The 21050-nt window shown below is 38.4% G+C and overlaps 3 protein-coding genes across 3 annotated transcripts; 1 reads left to right on the top strand and 2 right to left on the bottom strand.

The window, feature by feature from the left end:
• The first annotated feature begins 1557 nt into the window (after positions 1–1557).
• Positions 1558–2929, top strand: LOC113758184 (endo-1,4-beta-xylanase 1-like). The gene is made up of 3 exons (XM_027301147.1): positions 1558–1713; positions 1808–2446; positions 2554–2929. Exons 1-3 carry the CDS (start codon positions 1558–1560, stop codon positions 2887–2889), a joined length of 1131 nt encoding a protein of 376 aa, XP_027156948.1. The 3' UTR covers positions 2890–2929.
• A 966-nt stretch (positions 2930–3895) lies between these two features.
• On the bottom strand, positions 3896–6443 carry LOC113763178 (thaumatin-like protein 1). The gene is made up of 3 exons (XM_027306919.1): positions 5853–6443; positions 4986–5655; positions 3896–4462 (listed from the first exon to the last, which is right to left on the bottom strand). The coding sequence occupies exons 1-3, from the start codon at positions 5926–5928 to the stop codon at positions 4174–4176; spliced, it is 1035 nt and encodes a 344-aa protein (XP_027162720.1). The 5' UTR covers positions 5929–6443; the 3' UTR covers positions 3896–4173.
• A 9516-nt stretch (positions 6444–15959) lies between these two features.
• On the bottom strand, positions 15960–19368 carry LOC113764190 (thaumatin-like protein 1b). The gene is made up of 4 exons (XM_027308277.1): positions 19077–19368; positions 18254–18956; positions 16743–16847; positions 15960–16647 (listed from the first exon to the last, which is right to left on the bottom strand). The coding sequence occupies exons 1-3, from the start codon at positions 19156–19158 to the stop codon at positions 16760–16762; spliced, it is 873 nt and encodes a 290-aa protein (XP_027164078.1). The 5' UTR covers positions 19159–19368; the 3' UTR covers positions 15960–16647; positions 16743–16759.
• Between the last annotated feature and the right edge of the window lie 1682 nt (positions 19369–21050).

Below are 21050 nucleotides of genomic sequence, written 5' to 3'. Positions count from 1 at the left end.
AGCTCCTTGCAGAAACCATAGTATAGGCCAGTTCAGAATCGAATTAATTGGGTGGAGAGATTTCTATGCATTTTCAGCTTGTAGTGGACAGTATGGACGATCGCTTGTTAGCCTCTTTCTTGGTGGTAACCCTGCTTATTGGCTCTTCATTTTCTGTTGCTTATGGTGCCAGCTCTCTCTCTCGCTTTTCTTTTTCTTCTTTTTTGGCGTATGTTTTTCAACGTTATTTTGTGTTCTCTTTTTTTTTTCTTTTTCCCCTAAACTTCTCGCTTGGCTGCAGATGGACCTGTCTATGACTATTCTGCCTACACTGCAGTAAGTGAATCAAAATGTTATATTGCAATGTTTACTTTTAAAGAATTGTTATTGTTTTTGTAGTGATCATTCTCAAACATCAATTCACTACTGCGCCATTTGCACTCAAAAACTTCTTCTGCTTCCCCCCCGGCCCCCTTTTCTTCACAAGTGCAAATCAGCACCAGAAGATCCCCTATACAATGGTGGGATTATAAAGGATCGAGTTCATGGTAGAAGGCATCACAAGCTCAGCTTGTCTGGAAGTCGAGATAATTCCCCTGCAGCATTCGTCTTCTACAATCTCCCCGGCAACACCTTCTATTCCTTCTCCAGTTGAGTGCAATATTTATTCCGCTACCTACACGTTTTCCATGAACTAGTAAATTTCAACACAAACTACCAACTGGTGTAAAAACGACGAGAAACAACCAGCGCCGAGGTTATGCTACGTTTCGGTGATACTTCGCGCCTTGGTTGCCAAGTACATCAAATTTATGAACCCAAAAAAAAAAAAAAATCCCTGAACAAGAATTTTTTTCCTGGAGTAACGGGACATTATTCAATGAAGTAACAATAGTTTCGCGGAACAGAATTAATGGTGGTGCAAGGCTGATTGGGACTTCAATCGTAACTGTGTCAATGCGTTTGTACCCTTAGTTTGGATGTTTTTGTACTTGTAAGAACTTAATGTTGAACAAGTCCAGAGCATACATAATTGGTATACGCTAAAAAAACAGGTTGGCTAAAGGTAGAAGATGTAGATTCATCCTCCATACAGGCAAGCGTGACAACAGACAAAACGACGTATCAATGCGCGGGGACTGTAATCGCAAGGCAAGACTGCTGGTCATTTCTCAAAGGTGGCTTTGTACTCGACTCAACTTCGAATTCTACTTTTCTGTTTCTTCAGGTAGGTTACTCCCACTAAAATCATCCCCACAATACTTCGATTAAAATCATTGCCACCATATGTCAATTTATTAATCGTACATGAAATTAAGCCCCGGATCTTTTTGTCAAATTCTTTTCTCCCGCGTGGCAGGATGCAGATGGGGGAGATGTCAATATAAGCATAGCGAGCGCTTCTCTGCAGCCTTTCACTCAGGAGCAATGGAGGATAAACCAAGAATATAGTATCAATACTGTACTTAAATCGTTCTGCATCTTCTTCTTCTTTTTTTTTTAATATATATCAATAATTGCGCGCCTCTTTCCACTCCCGTAGCATCTGTAGCAACATTCTGATTTCAATTACCAAAAATGCTCCAGAAAAGAAAACGTGCCGCCATGATACACGTAGCAGATGTCCATGGACGGAGGTTGGAAGGAGCACTAGTTGAGGTGGAGCAAATTTCAAGAGAGTTTCCTTTCGGATCTGCAATTGCCAGCACTATCCTTGGAAATTTGCCATACCAGGTTTGGTCTGTTAGACTAGTGTTACTCGAGTTTGAAAGAAAGTCTTTGTTCATGGAGAAACAAGGAGCCAACCAAAGAAAACAAATTGTTTCAGAACTGGTTTGTGGAGCGGTTCAATGCTGCAGTATTCGAAAACGAACTCAAGTGGTACGCAACAGAACCTCAGCAAGGAATTGTCAACTACACAGTGCCAGATCAGATGTTGGAATTTGCTCGTGCCAACCAAATCATGGTCAGAGGTCATAACATATTCTGGGAGAACCCCAAGTATTCACCTTCGTGGGTTCTCAATCTCACCGGACCAGAGCTGAAGGTGGCTGTCAACTCACGCATACAAAGTTTAATGTCTCAATACAAGAGTGAGTTCATACACTGGGATGTGAGCAATGAAATGCTTCATTTCGACTTCTACGAGCAAAAACTCGGTCCGGATGCCAGTCTGCAATTTTTTGAAACATCCCATCAAGCAGACCCTTTAGCCACCTTGTTTATGAATGACTATAATGTGGTGGAGACTTGTTTTGACATGAACTCCACCGTGGATGCCTACATATCGAGGTTGAGAGAACTCGAGAGAGCCGGAGTTTCAATGGACGGAATTGGCCTAGAAAGTCACTTCACCATTCCAAACCCTCCACTAATGAGGGCAATACTGGATAAATTGGCAACACTAAACCTTCCAATTTGGCTTACAGAGGTAGACATCAGCAATACACTCGATGAACAAACTCAGGTCTGATACCTTTTCGGTTGAATCATTATTAGTTACTTACACAATTTTAGAATCTCTGTAGCTAATAATCTGATCCTGAACTCCTTTTTCGGTTCTTTGTTCATCAGGCTAGGTATCTTGAAGCGGTTCTGAGAGAGGGCTTCTCACATCCTTCTGTAAATGGCATTATGCTCTGGACAGCATTACATCCTAATGGGTGTTATCAAATGTGCTTAACGGACAACAATTTTCGCAACCTCCCAGCCGGGGATGTTGTTGACAATCTCCTCAAAGAATGGCAAACTGGGGCGGTCGAGGGTCAAACAGATGATCATGGTTCATTTAGTTTCTACGGATTCTTTGGTGAATACAAGGTAACTGTTTGCTACGGCAACAGAACAGTCACCTCAACATTCTCCCTTTGTCAAGGTGATGAAACGAGACATCTAAACATTCAGCTGTAAATCTTAGTAACATCAACCAATTACTAGAATGGACTTCATAACTTCCTGTAACTAAATTACAAAAAAAATCCGGCTATGAGGCCTGATGTAGCTAGGTATGCTTTTTTCTCCATTAGAAAAATGGACTTTACCTGCTAAAATTAAAAATTCCAACTCGCAGCACCCCAGCCGTCAACCTCGGGCAGGAATTGATTAGAACGTTTTCCTGGTATGAACGGAATATGATATAGGAGCCGCGATGCAGCTTATAGAGCACAATACCACATCTTTTCATGCAAACATAATCTGATATTGCCAAAGATTATTGCAGTACTTTTTAAAGGTTAGACAAGGGAGTGGATTCTTCTGAATACATGGCATATCTGCAGGAAAAGGCAGCAGGCAGGCAGCCTCTTTTTCCCTCCCAGATCTAATTTAATCTCTCATCAATTTATTCGGCCAGCAATAACTTTATGAGCCACTTAGAATTCAGTTTGGGATTAGTTAGAAAATTATCAAATAAAGTCCACTACATGCTCCTTCCCTCACCTTTTTTCTAAAGCCGGAGAGGAAAGAGGATGAGGCACGGCCCACGGGACAAGATAATCCCACTTTTTGACTTTATTCCATTCTAATTCAAAGACCAGATGACTAATGAAACCGTATTGGGCCAAAGGGATGATGACGACCTTTGAAATGCAACAACCCGTTTCATACATCATCCCAAATGCGCGCAGCTGCTTACCATATATATGGTGAACATCCCCATTTACCATTGCTGAGCCGCAGAGGACACGGTTCTGTTGGTAATGGATGCATTTACCATAGCAGACAAAAACACTTGTCATAGCCATGCTTGCAATTCCCGCAAAGCGTGCCTTTATCACTCCCTCTTTGCATTAGTTCCCCAAAACCATACTTTCTGCGCATTAGTTCCCCAAGTATTATTGCCAAACTATTCCCGTTCCTCAAAGTAAAAACATTTTCGCAAAAAATCTCTTCAAAGCAGCCCACTAAACAGCAACCCTACAAACGAGCATACTTCAGCTCTTGCAAACTTGATACCAACAAAACTTTTAGAAATGGAACAAAGTTAATAAAATTAGAAAGGAAAAGAACATTACGTATGCACATTTAAAGGGAAATACATAGAGACTACTCCTAGAAAAAGGACTAACAATGTGCAAAACCCCATCTCATTTCCGGCCAACCAAGCCCTGCTGCTGGTCCGTTTTCAGTGAATCAAAATTATGTATGAATGGGAGACCAAAACCCAGAAAAGCAAGACACAATAATAATTTCTTCCTACAACTGCAGAAAGCAGAGGCTGAGTGCAGCGACGGCGAATAATAGCCCGGAGTGCAAAACAGATGCAGCAAGTGTCCTGGTTGAGCCCCCCATGGCCAGACCAGCCAAATACGAACCATCTGCCAGCATAGCCTGAGAACCTGTATCCGACTCCGAGCCAGAGTCAATAACCATTGAACCTGACCCGGTTTGTGACCCCATATTACCTGATTCTGACATTGACCCATCACCACCATTTGTCGTCGATGTCGTTGTCGTTGGTGTAGGATCTTTCGAGGATTTCTGACTGCACAGTTCACAGGGGATAGATAATCAGTATGATGCATTAACCATGGACTACACCAATCACATTTACTAACTTCTGCAGTACAAGTAACCACCCAGTTCAGATCATTTGGCGAAACATTTATTACCCCATCAACTTGCTAAATTGCACTGAGAGCCATTCATCAACGATGATATAGGATGAAAGAAAGAGTAAATGCACACTACATCACAAAAAATATCACTCTGCTAAGCTAAATTTGCATAGATGTTTATGGAGTTACGGGGAGTAAAACTTGTAGGCTAAAAGGTAAGGATACTTTCATTTTACCCTCATATTAGGAAGAACAGGGAGAATGGGACATCATTTTATCTTGCACCAGAATTCCCATGAAAGAAAAGAAAAGGAGAAATTAGAAAATACTCTTAATGCTACCTTTATAATTCCATCCTTTTTTTTACACTACAGAAAAATATAACAAGTCTCAATTAAATACCAGCCCCAAAACAAAACTAACAATGAGAAAGGAAATGTGTAAACTTACCTGGGCATAGAGGGGCAAAACGTGACCGTATAATCAGCACCGCTGCAGGTGAAAGTACTAGTTGGGTCATCATAAGCGTAGCTGTAGGATCTCGGGCAAGCCGACTTGAACACTTGCGAGTAAACCGACGGCTTACACGACGACGGTGAGTTGTACTCGCCGCTGCAGCAGTACTCTGGACTCCCAAAGGCCTCACAGGCGCTTTTACAAGCATTTCCATCCCCCACCCGCAACTCAGCCGGGCAGATCCTGTTCAGATCCGTCACGCAACCCGTCGAAGCGCACATTCCCGACCCGCCCGTCCCTTCAACTATCATGGCCACATTGTAGCCGTCCACGAGGCTGACGTCATAGAAGTCCTGGCCGCCAGTCCCCAAGGAGAACTCAGCCAGCGTCGCCGGTGGGGCAGCTCCTGCGCCGTTGCATTCCACCTGGCCAGACCCGCAGTCGCCGGTGGCGCATGAACCCGACCCGGATCCATCGAAGTTGCAGCCCGTTCTTCCCCAGAATCGGCCGGACCAGCCGGTCGGAGCGATGAAGGAGCGCGAAGCGTCACTTGGGAGCTCGAACCCCGTGCTGTCGAGACTTGGGCTGCCGGCATTTGCTAAAACCCCTGGCCAGACTGTGTACTCACATTTGTTCACAAATGTGAATGTAGTCCCGCGAACGCCTGAAAAAAGAAACGTAACTAAGAGAATGCGAAGCAAAGAAAGCCCAAATCCAAAATCTTTAGCTTACCACCTAGTGATTATTCCAAAGCAATAATTAAAAGAAAAGATTAGCCAAAACGAAATCTCTGGCCTATACATTTAATGTAGTTGGTGAAAACGTGCTGATATTTTGGGAGTAAAGAAATGTTTTGCTTACCTGTGAAAAGGGTGAGGAAAGCTAGGGAGAAGACGAGAATGGGGGAGGTGGAAGCAGGGAATGAGGGGAGATCCATGTGGGTGGGTTGCTCGAATAGTATAGTAGTATGTGGTTATTGTTTCTTTTTTGGTTGTATCTTTTCGTTTGCTGTTGGTCTTTTCTGTTTGGGAGGAATCAATGGGGAATGAGTTGGTGAAGAAAGGTGGAAGAAGAAAAGTTTTTAGTTTTGGGGTAATGTGAAATGGGGTGGGGGTTATGCGTTCGTTTTGGTGTTAGATAGACGGTGAAAAAGGCGAAGCAGGTACAGATACTGGCAATGAGAGGGGTGGGGAGGGAGAAAGAGAAAAGGACGAGGCGAGTTGGCACTTTGGAGTGTCCTCTTGACTGATGCAGGGCTCTGTTTTGTTAACAGAAACAAGAGCAAAGCCCTGCTTCAGCTTGAATGCTGCTGTTGTAGCAGAGGAGTAGTACTGGAAACGGGACTGTGGGAGAAAGAGTGAACTTTAGAATTATGGATGCTATTTCTATGCCATTGTACTACTACAAGTTTTTCTCTTTTTCTTTTACGTCTATTAGTCCCAAAAAAAAAAAATGGGGAGAGGCACTGGTGCCAAGGGAGAAGGTTATGGCCATCAGCAGCTGCCAAAGGATAAAATGCACGCTCCCATAGAGTGTCAAGGGTAAAAGAGTGCCAACAGAATCTGGCTCTCCCATATGCTTACTGTATTATTATCGTTGCATTCACAAGTCGGATAGTAATTGAATGGGATAGATTCAAAAGCGTAGATATGGTAATTAATTGAGCGCATTATTGTTAAAATATGGCATGATGATGATGATGATGATGATGGCAGAGGCCGTGGTGACGTGGTTTGAGTTGGCGTTTGTTCTGTAGCTTGTAGCCTTAGCCTTGTTTGGAAAAGGATTAAAAAATCTTTACGTTTTGATAAAATACATTTTTTAATCACTTTTTTACCTCAAATATATCAAATTACTATAAATATTTCTACAAAAACTTCAAAAAATTGCAATCCAAACACAACCCTTATTTGCTAGGCAAATTTTTTTTTTTTAAGTTTGTCTCCAATAAATTTTTAAATAATTTTAACTACAATAATCTCAAAAATTCAAAATATCTAAAATTTTATATATTTCAAAAAAAAATTTTACAATTTCTATAATAAATTACAATAAAATTTCAGATAAACACCCAAAAAAATTCACTTATCCAACGCTGAGTTCTCGGCACAAAGGCGTGAATTAGAGCAAAAACTTGGGTAAATCCGGTCTACCTTCCCACCTGTAGACCGAGTGACCCATAATGTGCCGCGTCCTCTTTTTATTTTCAACTTCTTTCGCCCCTGAAAAATCTACCAATGACAGGATCCTTCAAGCTTTTTCTCTGCATGTCCTGACCTCAATCCTCCCAGTTACCGCTACCATTATCATTTCCTCCATCCCACCTAACTTCACCGCTCTCTTCTCTTATGTGTTACCGCCGGCACCTCCTGCAATTCTCCCGGTTTGAAAACTTCTCCTTCCTCTCCACGAGATTCCCTTCCCCTTCAGTCTTTTTGAGACAAAATCTACCTCTTTATTTGTTTCATCATCTCCTCTGCCCAATCTTTGAGTTTGAGTATATAAGACACCAAGACTTACAGTAGTGTCTCTTTAGTAGATCTGCAAATCAAACGAAAGATAGGACTCATGAATTTTCTTCCTTTCTTCTTCTCCCAAGATTTTCTCTGCCCCAAGTTTGGCTGGCTCCTTTCTCATGTGATTTTGTTGATATAAATTTGTTTGTTTGAGAATGAGTTCCACCTTTCAATTGATTACTTTGGCATGCATAAACGTGATTCAAAAGGCATCTCTATATATTTTACTACACCACTCAGTTGGGGTGTTACCGTCGAGAGACAAAAGGGAAGAAAAGCAAGGCACTGCGATTGAAGAAGCTCGGGAAGAGATCCTGAGTCGGCGTCGTTTTAAACAGCAAAGCTTCGAAGGAGCAAATTTCTGATTTCTGAGTACTTCATTTGTATTGATGGCGTGGCACATTGTAGGTCACTCGGTCTACGGATGGGCTAGTAGACCGGATTTACCCAAGTAGCGGAGCAGTCTATGAATTACGAATTTTGACCCCCTTTGGACTTTTCGGACCTAGTGTACCGTGCCCATATGAGACTCTTCGAAACAAGACACTGGTGCAAAAAATTCGTTTGACCTACCATCCCCACTTCTTCGATTTCCCAAGCTGTCTCATAGATTTGTGTATACACACACACACACAATGTACAGTCCACTGGGAACCAACTACTCTCCAGTAGTTGGCCATCAGAAGAATCTCAAAACTTCCTTCAGGTGTAGAGGTTAAGCAATCCCTTAATATGCATGCTAATATAAAAGTTTTTAAAAATTTCATCAATGAGTGTAAAAGGCTTATCTTGCACTCGTCTGGTCTGATAGACTCAATTTGACCGTATCGGGCCATTTTTCTCCACAAGTGATCTTCACGTTAATTGATCCACATAACGAACGTTATCAGGACTACTGCTAGGACAGCAAATCGCAATTTCAACCATGAAAAGCCAATAACAAAAGGAAAAAAAAAATCAAACAAGATTTTATTTATGGTGTCAGCTCTATCCCTTAAGCTAAGCCACCAGAATATAAAGACTCCTAGTCATCTAAGTGTATATATATATATATATATATATATATATATATTGCAGGTGGAGTTGGTGTGGTGGTGAGGCTGTAATGGCTACACGGATCACTGGAGCTCATAATGCTGAACATGTGGAATGCTTGGCATTTTCTCCGTGCTTTGGAGTTTGCAAGAGACTTTGAAATCACACATTTCTTGTTGAGAGGATATTTGTCATTGATAAGTAACCTAATTCATGGCATATGATGGCTGCGTTTGATTTTGTCAAAGTTAGTTATGTGAGGAGGACCAACAATGCTCCTGCCCACGTCATGTCAAAAATGTCGTTGTCTCTCGAGAGAGGTAGAGTATGGTTTGTGAACTTCCAAGATCGTTGTTAGTGATGCTGCTCTTGAAGATTTGACATGAATGGAGGCTTTCTTTTATGCTTCACAAAAAAAAAAAAAAAAAGAGTGTATGCATTATCCGTAAGCAATCCAAAATGAGTGTATTGTGGACTCATTACTCAGCATGCACCTGATCACCCAATCATAAGCATCGCTGCATCGCTGCCTACTTCGATTACTAATGAATCAAGGCATACGCCTGCTCCGGTTTTACAACCCCCCCCCCACCCAAAACCCTTTCCCAAAAAATGATAGAGGATTTATTTAGATATAAAATTTATTTGTTTGCATCATTAATATATTTTTATTTTATATGCATCATATTTAAAATGTGTTACAATAGTATTTTTTAAAAAAAATTATTCCAAATAATCAACTATTCAAGCACAGTTATTCTTCTTCTTCCTCTCTCCCTCTCTTTTTATGAAGACTGACTCATATTATTCAAAATAAAAATTCCGCCATTTTTTTATGGTTTCCCAGAGGAATAAGGTGGAACAAAGTATAATAAAGGAAATGCTGTGACCAGCGCAAAGATTATGATTAAAGTGAAAAACAAAAGTTGGTACAATTATTAGTTTGTATTATTGCTCCCTAATCTTTGATTAGTAAGTACTCTAAACAGCCAAGAGTTTTTTTTTTTAAAAAAAAAAAAAGAAATCTGCGAAGGAAGATGGTCGCCCATCTCCATTTATAGTTTTATACCCTGTCTCTATCTCCGAAACATAAATATTATTTATATATATATATATATAAAAAAAAAAAGGAAACCGGTTAACTAGCAGAGTCATGTGGCGATTGCGAAATTTGGAGCTTCTTGGCATGTAGTGACGAGAAAAGCAGTTACTATTTTATTCTACAGAATTTTCTTTATGATTTTTTTTTTCTAGCATGGACCAATTTACTAATCTATGGCATCTTAAAGAAGCAGCGAAAGTAGTCAACATTCTCAAGTCCTGAGGAATCGGCGTGAAGAGAAAAACTTGAAAAAGTCTGCGTCCAAAAGACAATTTTGCATATTGCATGCGCTGGTCCTCACTAGTGATTTTTTCGAGATCATACTAGTGAAACGGCAAATACTAGAGCGTTTCTTTTCTGTTTACAAAGGGATGCACGTTACAAAGTATAGGGACCAATTTATTTGGATAGAAATTATTTACTTACGTTATAAACATATTTTTTATTATCTAATATATATCACATCATAAAAAATATTACACTAATTATTTTAAATAATATCCTATTCAAGAATGACTCTCAAAAGGTTGTGAACTACTAAATCATGGTGAATTTTGATTGTACAAAAAAAAAAATTAATGTCAAAAGGTTTTGGGCTGAAACATACTCTATTATGAGACAAAAGCAACATTACTTATCATGCACTGAGTTGATCGTTACTGTCATTTATCTCAAAACTGCAGAATCCTAGTAAGTATTAGGAGTTTAGGTAATTTCTAAGCTAACCCTTTTATTTTACTGGATACGCAACACCTTTTAAGTCTCTCTTTTTTTCCCAATTCAATAGCTCTAAGGTGCAAACTTGGAAAAGAAAATTGCGCATTTGAGGCAAATACGTGAATCAAACGGATAAATGTGGCATAAAGACAAGTGCGTGTACTGTACACAGCTATATTAAAGCATAGCAAAAGCCGCTTCGTGGAACTGGAAACGAATCCCTCGTCATTGAAACATAAAATGTGGTATCAAACATTTATCATTAATAAAAATAAATAAATTTGAAGTATGTTTTTTATGGACACAAAGAAGAAAATATTGCTAATGTTACATATACCAGCAATTACTTTATGCCCCAATATTACTCTTAATAACCCAATTTAAAATTTTACTTATGTTACAGAAATTTTTTTTGGGGTGAAATTTCAACGACCTTATTATTATTATTGGTTATTCAGCACCGTTACCCCTACTTCTACTCTTACATTATTTCTATCCTTATTATAATCTATTCTAAGGGTGGTCCAACTAGGTCAAAGAAATTGATGGGGGCTGAAGTATCATTGAACTACGCACCCGTATGAATTTGAAAAAATCACATCAGTAACAAAGTGATAAAAGGTAAAATTTGAATTATTAATCTCTCACTCTGCAAAGATTTATTTGTAGTGACTAACAATTCAAGGGGCTCTTGGTTTCAAGGACTTTATGTTTGATTTATTGAAAAGTTGAATAGAAAAAGAAAGGGATAATTGCATAAATCTTTTGACAGTTGCACTCAGCTCCCTTGAGATTTGGAAAATAATACTAACCTCCTCTAACATGAATTTGGGGCATGTAGTTGACATAAGATAGGATAAATTTACTTCTATACTTTAAGAGTTTAAGGTTGTTGATAAACAAATTTGGGAGAAAAAAATTAAGGCAATAAACAAGTTTAAGATAACTAATAAAATAAGATTAACAGTTATTTTTTGTTTTATTAGACACTGTAAGTGCACTTACAAAATGATGCCATTTTGATGCTCCAATGTAGTGCCATTTTGTGATTGATAACACTTGAGAAGATAATGCAAATCATATATTTTATACATAGAAGAGAAGCATTAGCAAGAAAATGTAGGAGAAAGAAACGTCCAGATAAGACTTCATAAAAGAATAAGTTTTGGTGGTTTTGGTTGAGTTTATTTTATCTTATGCATTCATGAAACAAAAGGAGAAAAAAAGCAGAAATCAATGCAAATTTTGAAGATTTTTCTGTTAAAAATCTGTAACAATTAAAAGATGACAGATAAGCAATCCTTTATTATCTCAACGTAATACAGAAACTTGTGGTGTTAGTTATAGTATGATGAAATTACTGTGTCAATCATGAGAGAATATAAACCGTGTATGAAATATAGTAAATAGTGTGAGATCGATATACTATAAAGTATGACAATAAGAAACTTTCCTATACTGATCAAATGTGAAATTTCTTGCTTGATCAAAAGTCTCTTTACATGCTTCAGAAATTTCTGAACATATGTTTTTTGTTTCTTCCAAATTTTATTGTTACCCTTATTCTCTTTTACACATATATTTTCTAAGTTTCACTAATTGTTTACATCACTTAATGTTTTTTATTTTTTTATTAATACTATCTCACAAGAGATAAAGGGTACAAATAGAGCAAAATCATTACCTCACTTTCCAAAAGACTTTTTCAATGACACTCTCTCTAACATGGATTGAAGTTGTTATTAGAATCTTAAATTCAGGAGAGGTTAGTGCTATTTTTCAAATCTAAAGGAAGTGGGTTATCAGGAGAGGTTTATGCAATTATCGCAAAAAGAAATTCACACATCAGCGTAGATGATGCGACGTGGGACCACGACAATCCAAGAAATGCCACGCCATCGGATTTCGCCGCGTGGGGAAGTATGGGGCCTCATGGTATGGGGGTTGATCTGATCAGGGTATTGCATAATATAAATTGCATTAGCTCAGTTGATATAATTTAGTAAGAAGTCTCACATGGAGATTGCCTTGGATTCCATGTCCCGTCTTTTTATGTTTCTGCGACACAGTGCTGTAAAATTTGACATCCGGGTCCTGCCCACTGGCCAATGCCTTCCGGATCAAAGGACCATAAATTATTACTGTATTTACTACTAGTAAGATTCTGCTAAAACAATAATGTAGTTTACAGACTACTAAATATTTTACTCCTGGTTAGTAAAGGTAAAATAGTACCTTTTTTTTCTTAAATTTTCATTTTCAAGCAAAAGGGAAAACTTTTACAGCTAGATAAGTAGGTTTTGTGCAAATAATATAGCAATCCAGAATGGAAAGGAAGATAATTTTTTTAGTCTAGAGTTTTAAGCCGAAGGAAAGGAAGACAAATGGAATGATGATAAATTAATGAAAACTTTCTTTCCAAATGTGAGAAGAAATGAAAAGAAATAGTGGGCGTTTGAAATTCCATGAATTGTCACATTTGTCTCAAAACAAACATCAAAAGTATAAATTTGAGAATAATTTCTTCCTCCTTTCTCTTCCACATGAAAAGGAAGTTGTCAACCTTTATCTTTTTCTTATTTTCTTTTGTCGTGTTTTCTTCTCTCTTAAACTCCCACACTGCTGGGCATTAAGGACCACATACGTTTAGTTCTTTTCTTTTTCAACTTATCTCACAGACATTCTATCCCCAAAAAAAAAAAAACTCACAGACATTCCTCCGAAAAGAAAGAAAAAAAAAGGGTACTCCGCAGACATTGTATGAAACACCCGACACAACAAAATCCAAAATGCAAAGGCATAAAACAGCTATTTTGACGATTTATGAAGGCATCCTTATTAGGTCGGGTTGAAGATGAGAAACCACACTTTCATCCTCTCTTATCACCCAAAGGACTCAGTAAAAGACTTGCAAGAGCAGCAACAATTATGAATTATCACAAGTGGTACTTCAAATTTCACGATGGGATACCACTTCCATCAAACTCCGCACATTTCGGTTGCATAAAAAGATGATCTTGGTCTTCCTGTCAACGTAAATATAAGGGTTGATTTCTATTCTGAGAATGTAATTATCAGAAGGCCCCATGTCACAACTGGAGAGACCACCGAACGTTTACCTGTCTTTCCTAAGCTTGGGCATGGTTCAGAATCAGAATCAGAGTAGGAAGGGGAAAGCAGAGAACTAATTTGGACAAATATGTATATGTATATGAATGTATGTATGTGTATATCTATATATATGTGTGTGTCTATATATACATATATATATATATATATATATGGTAAATTCTAGTAATTTGGATATATGCTTCTGCGCAATTCCCTTCCGGACGTTCCAAATATTACTCAGCTGCATTTTCCATAATTCATCCACAATAGTTAAGCAGTGAAATCAGAAATGAGGCTCCCTCACTGTCACTGGTGTCCCCGAGACCACTGAGTTCTTTTCCTTGTTTAAAGGAACTTTTCTAGTAAATCACAATTGCCAAAATTTCCAATTAGGGACAGAGTGCCAAAAATGCCGAAACGGCAGAGTTCTTTTCCAGTTAGCGGGCCCAAAAATGCCAATTTGGGAGAAGAGAGACGAAACAGATGAGCAAATTGCCTTGGAAGAATGATAGAGGATTCCGCTCTCGTGCTTCGTGACATCCGAGAGTGTAATGCATCTTTTCCTCCCCCCAAACAAAAAAAAAAAAACTCTTCTTCGTCGGATATGGTATTATTCGTAGGGAGAAATGCAACCATGGTGCCCAGTATTTGGTACTTGTGTAATTTTAGTTCCTAAAGTTTTGATAAAAACAACTTTAATTCTCAATCTTTGGTACCTGTATTGTTTGTCTCTAATATATTGGCGAAAACAAATCTGGTCCACCAAGTTTCCAATTTGAATCAAATTTAGAACAATTAATTAATTTTCTCAATTATTGATGGAATCTAGTCATGTTTAGTTACGTGTTTGTTAAATTAATTTTATGAAAAAAGAAGTAAAATAGGAACTAACTTTAAACAACAAAAATAATTCACCTGATGTCACGTGACTAACTAAATAATCAAAGATCAATGGGTGAAAAGAATGAGTTGGGTGGTTCCAAAGAAAAGAGGGTAAGTGAGAGATTTCACGTTTAAACCCTTCCACTTACATTTGAAAAAAAAAAATTTATTAAAATATACTCAAAAACCAAGTATTAGGGTTTCTTTGCTTAGGTTCAGTTGGGATAAAAAGAGAAAATAAGTTCTGGATCAATAAACTAAAAGTGCTACAACTAGTTTCAATTTTGTTATTTAACAATTTTATTTATTTTTTTGCTAATTAATTAGTTACTCACATGCTGGTATAGTCACACCTGACGTGCAAAGTTTCCTACTTTACGAATTTGTTCATCAGTGTAGTGGACTTCTTTTTAATCCTACTTTATTGATATCGGGTAACGAACGAATGATTACGCCTCGTTCGAAGAATTATCCCTTTACAGTCCAATCGTGTGCGCCTCCTCCGTTCAATTGCCGAAACTTCTTTTGATTTCTTTTCTTTATGAGAATGTGTTGTTGCCTTCCTCTTTGTCTCTTCGCCAACGCGTTCAATAAAGCAAAATCACCAGGATTGAGGATCTCTATTGTCAAGTCCAGGATTCAAATCTTAAATTTGACAGTGAGAATGAAAAGCGTGTAGAAAGGATTGGGAGGATTAAAAAAAATATGAGAAAAAAAATTCAATAAAGCAAAGCCACATGTTTCCACTACTAATTTCGTTTTGCAATACTTAACAGTTTAGTAGTTCAGTGCAGTGATCTTCCCAAATTGCAATAGACATAAATCCCTGTACGGGAGCCGAAAAATGATAACGGTGTCTGCACATTCCCCGCCTAGGATGGTAGCCGGAAATGGAAATGTAGAAATTTGACATCAAAAGCGTTCATGCCGGTTCGGGACAGCCACGATTTAATTTAATACCCTTTTTGACGGTTTTCTACCCAAACACGCCCAATTCTGCGCCCCATTTAAACTCGTTGCTAAACTACTGCCATCAGCTCCTATAAAATCTACAAAATGCGTTGCTCGTAGGCTTTGCAATTTGGTAGCGCACCCCTAAACGATGCATTCCTTATAGACAGCGTACATTATTTCTTCGAACGTTTTCAGCGAACGTATGTTGTTTTCATAACATTTAGATCTAAACATCAGTGAGCCCTATTATAAGACATTGGTTGAATCAGGACAATATATAGTGCTGGCATCATGTTTCAGTGCTTGTTATCGATTTATCATGAAATCTTGGTCGGATTTTAAGCAAACTACAGCTAAAGGAGAAAACGTAAAATGTTTTTAGACAGGTTATTCTACATACTCAAGTCGTGCTTCGATCGTCTAACTCATCAAACCTTAAATTTGATATATCGACTCAGCTAAAACTGCAGAATCCAAACATTAGCAACCTAGAAAAATGACAGCAATTCAAGTCCACGAAAGGTGCCAAAATACAGGATTGAACGCGACTCAGGGGTGTGCAAGCGCGAGCCACACTTGAAATTTTTAGTATAGGACCAAAGCCCTGTGTTGCAAAAACACGTTATATAGGGAGAATAGTAGAAGAGCTCATGAGACAAGGTCAGCATGTACAACATTCCCATAAGTGATTGCAATTTCTAGCCTTACATTTGGCAGAGAATTCAAAACATTTTATCCCTGGAGAACAGCAAAAAGAAGGATAACAGAACAGGCAAATGCCAGAAACAAAAATATTGGTACCGTCCCACATTGCCAAATGGTCTAATTGTATTTCTTTTGCAGATGAAATGCATTAAATAGTTAAGCCTAGTTGAGCATTTGCTAAAAAGTCAGATGATGGCCTTCGTGTGTTGCTGCGTGAAGGCAAAACAAAAATCCACTTCGTTTAGAGCCCAGAAGAAGCCAGCAATTATCCTGGTGTCCATCACCCTTTACAATATCAGTTCTTCAAAAACTAACAGGTTTGACAAACTGCTTTACCAAGTTGATATTGCATTATACGTTGACTTGTAAACTGCACATGACTCATTGTTACATGATAACAGCATCCCACCAACTGAGCAATCTAATCATAACACAACTCAATCATAAGAGCAGGAAAAAAATTCACCGCAAAGGATGCAAGGAACTATATACAATACTTTGCATTCATTGTCATCTGCAAAATGCAGATCCTCCAATTGAACCCAGGTTGGATAAATCAGGGAGGTAGTGCAGCAATAGGGGCTCATGAAGAAAATTGTATTCTCCAACTGCCTGCAGCTATCTTTGAATCAGCCTGAAAGGGTCCACTAGTGTTAGCAACAAGATTCATACCAGTTGCAGGAAAAGCAAAACTGCTTGCAGAAGCCACAGTTTGCATTGAAGTCAAACCTGGAGATGATACACCACTAAGCATGGTGTCTTCCGATGTACATTGTTGTTTTGTTAACCAGGGGCAATTGTGCAGCCTCTCTTCGAGCTCCCAGCAATTTCATGCTGCAGAATTTCTACCAAGTTCAATGTTGGATGCCTATGTAATATTCATTTTGCTTCATACCAAGCTGATATGCACATTATTCACATTCTAATAGCTCTTATCACTAGTGACAGAATAGCCAAATTCTAAAGGCATATATAAAAGGCCATAGCCAGAATCTTCCCTCACCAATAATGTGCTCTTGGACCTAATTAGGGGTGAACGTACTGTTCAAAAGCTTTGGCACAGAGCATAGAGTAAAGATTACTAGTAAAAAAGAAAAATACAACATGATTACTGGGCCAATCCGGAGATGTTCTCAATACTAGATTTACAAACCCACAAGCTGGAATATCCAAAGTCACTAAGAAGGTCTGTCGAAATAGCTCTACACCAGGGTTTAAAGATAGATAAATGAGTAGAATTCTACTCTCAGTTGAAACTTGCTAGGAGATCTATATCCTACCATTTTCAAGTCTTGTATTACCTCATACCATTTGAGCTTTACTATTTAATTTTTACTTTCTAGAGCTGCCTCATATAAGAACAGGTTTGTGATAGTTAATTTTTGTCTATCACAGTACTAAATTAACAGTCTCATGTTCCCATTTCCAAAATTTATACCTCCATCATAAGCACATCATGCTTAACAAATATCTCTTGTCATTTATTAATAAAAACATCTATGGTATAAAACGCATGAAGCTGTTTTGCACTGTAGAACACAAACAAGTCATTATTGTTTAGCTTTGTGCATTTCAAGATCAGGAAAGGAAATAGTCATCCTGGCCATGAATATGGTTCAGAAACTTGGATGAACCATGAGAGAAGCATGGTGCGGACCTCGTGGCCCACTGTCTCCACGAGTGCATGAATTATGCATTTGTCATATTTATGATCATAGGGTGTAACATTCCCTTTCAGCACAAAGCAATGCCAGATCACATGAAATCAAATCCCAACAAAATCAATGATGAAATGGGAATTAGACCTACAGTCCTTAAGGATGAAGCAATGCAAAGTTTGATCAAATCAAAGAAGAAGTGAATAGTTAAAACAATAGTACAATATTGAGTAAGAATGACCTGAAAAGGACTGAATTATTTCAAACACGGGAATCTTTAGTTGGTATTATCCAACCTTTGACTAACCTCTTTTTGTTTGTTTTCCCTTTTTTTTTTTTGGGTTCAACTTATTGATCAAATATTACAGTTTGATAACATAGACCATTGGCAGCAAGAATTGAATGGCAAAGTGCTCAAGTCAATAAGTAGCATTAAACTAGAGAAGAAATTAGCTCCACATGTCACAACACGCATCATAAACATTCAACACCACCCCACCCCCAAATCAAAGTCATATCTCGTAATCAGCATTTTAAGGTAAGGCCTCTATCTCTAAGGCAATGGCACTAAATAAATTTTACCTGGTGTAAGGCAACGGGCAGAAGATGATGAGGTAGTCCGCGGACGCACAAGTGAAGGTGCTGGTCTTATCGTCGTAGGCATAGCTATAAGCACGGGGGCAGGCGTGCTTGAAGAACAAAGAGTACTCCGACGGCTGACACGTGTCCGGCGTATTATGCCCCTCGCTACAACAATAAGCCGGATCACCGAACGCCTCACACGCGCTCTTACACGCCACGCTCCGGATCTCACTCCCGTTCCCAGCCGCAACCCTCAGCGCCGGAGGACACGCCCCATTCAAGTCCACTAGACACCCCGTCGAGCTGCATCCCCCTCTTGTCCCTCCCTTGGCCACCACCAGCATGGGCAGGTTGTACCCGTCCACCAAGCTCACGTCATAAAAATCCAAACCCTGGTCCCCGTTTAAAGTGAATTCGGCGAGGGTGGCCGGGGGAACCGCGCCGCTGCCAGCGCATTCTACCCTGCCGGAGCCGCAGTCGGCCGTGAGGCAAGAGAATTTCCCGGTGGATGGGTCGGTGGAGCAGTCGGTGCGGCCCCAAATCCGACCCGACCATGAGCTTGGTACGGAGAGAGTGATGGATTTGCCGCTCTTGAGAATGAAGCCGGTGGGATTGAGCGGTCTCCTGTTGGCGCCGGTCAGTATACCTGGCCATATGGTGTGCCGGCACTTGTTTACTATCTTGAATTTCGTTGACTGCACGACTAAGAAAATCAGGAAACAAAACAATCAAAGCTGGCTTCAAAAAATAAAAAAAGAAAAAGAAAAGGAAAGAATAAACAGAGAGAAGTCGTAAGTGAGGGGTGGTGAATTGTAAGGATTACCGGAGAAGAGAGAGGAGGTGAAGAGAAGAAAAGAGAGAAAGGTGGCGGAGATTGAAAAGAGCAGATGAGGATTCATCTTCATTTCCTTTTTATTGGGTGGGTGGGGAGTAGGGAGTAAGGTGTAGTAGTATTTATTTTGGAAATATGTTGGGCGGTTGATTCTGGGCTCTGCACGTCTCCATCTTCATCGTTGCGAGAGGAGTAAAAGCTCGATGGAGCCAATACGCCGGTTTCACTTTCTTGAACGTCGAATCTTGGTTGAGGGTTTTGGCATCCTTTTTTTTTTTCCAAAGGAGTATCGATAGTGGAGTACTCTTTTTCATTCTCACAGCTAGATACTGAGCTGCTATCAGCATCACTTACACATAAACAACAACCAACCCACCCACCCCCCCAACAAAACAACAACAAAACAAAAAAAGAAGATACACTTTATAAACTTATTGCAGGATGAAAGCCCACAGGAATTAATACACTACTATCCAAAAGGACGGGAAATTTAGGGGAAGAAAATTGTGAATTAAGTAGAGTACTAGTGTCTGAATTAGAAGAAGACTTGGCATGGTGAAATAAAGGTTGTGTATGAAAATACTACGACAGCAAATATATATATATGTATTTGTTTGACATATCTCTGTTTCAATCCCCTGTTTTTGGAGTGTTTTTCAAAAATTAGTTTTTCAAATATCACTAAATTTTTTAAAAAATACTCTAAAAAGTAATCTAAAAATTAGTTTAAATTTTTTTAAAAATTTAAAAAATATCTGAAAATATATTTTAGAAACTCTTTTACTCTTAAATATCCTAAAATATTTTCTAAAAATATTCCAAAATATAAAAACTCTGCTACAGTAAAATTTTTCAAAAACATCCTAAAAAATAGCTAATCCAACCGAATAGAAGTTTTGTTTCAAACAGCTGAGCTGCACAATTGGTACAACGTATCACTCAATCTTGTCTTCATCAATAATCGGAATACATGGTCAATCAGTCAATGCATCATACCATTTTTACCACTAAGTGGTGAGAGTGTGTTTGAATTGTAAATTATTTGAAATAATTTTTTGTAATAAAAATAATGTAATATTTTTTTGATGTGATGTATATGAGATAAAAAAAAGGAGATAAAAAAAATAATGATTGAAAAATGTGTTAATAAAATAAAGTAAGTATATTTTTGCGAAAAAAAAACCCCATACTCACACAAACACTTATTTCTCCTAGTGGTCAATTAGTCAATTCATGACTACAAGGCATTTTATTGGATTTGGACTACTCATTCGTTGATCATCCAATTCATGATTATAGTATAGTAGATCATTTTTAGTTGGATTTTGGCTGCTACTTCCTGAATTTGACCTGCGCTCCCTCCAAAGTGCTAATTTGCAAACCTAACAACGGAGGAGTTAGTCAGTGACCTTTAGTGCAGTCTTGAAGGAAAGGCGAGTGTACTGGTATTACTTTCAGGGATGAGCGCGCCGGACCTTAAATAAACTATAGACATGTTATGCAACTGAAAGATTGCTATCTGAATCGGAAAATGTTGTAAGCTGCATAATTAATTGAAAACATTTACTTCAACGAGAATTTTGGATTACTTCATTCATTTATATAAAAAAAAAATCTTAACACTGACTCATTTCATTATTTTGTCCCAAGTAATTGAATCATTGGATTATAGTACAAGACTGGCTGGTGCTGAAAGCGTTAAATTCAGAGCAAAAATATCGAAAGTAACCAGCCCTATGAAAGACACATTCATTATGTCACAAAAAGAAGACATATTCTGCAATTTTGTGGCAAAAAATTATTATTTTTTAAATAAAAGTATCTGCCTTGTGAAAAAAAGGGTAATTTTTGTGGATAAAACAACACCACCATAAAAGTAAAGATTAATATTTCCCACACTATTAGCGTTGAATGAATTACAACTATACAAAATTTAAATTTAAAGTTCAAGTTTTGAACGTATGT

Source organism: Coffea eugenioides, chromosome 2 (assembly GCF_003713205.1).
Source record: "Coffea eugenioides isolate CCC68of chromosome 2, Ceug_1.0, whole genome shotgun sequence".
NCBI lineage: Eukaryota > Viridiplantae > Streptophyta > Magnoliopsida > Gentianales > Rubiaceae > Coffea > Coffea eugenioides.
This window is presented reverse-complemented; position numbering and strand designations above follow the sequence as displayed.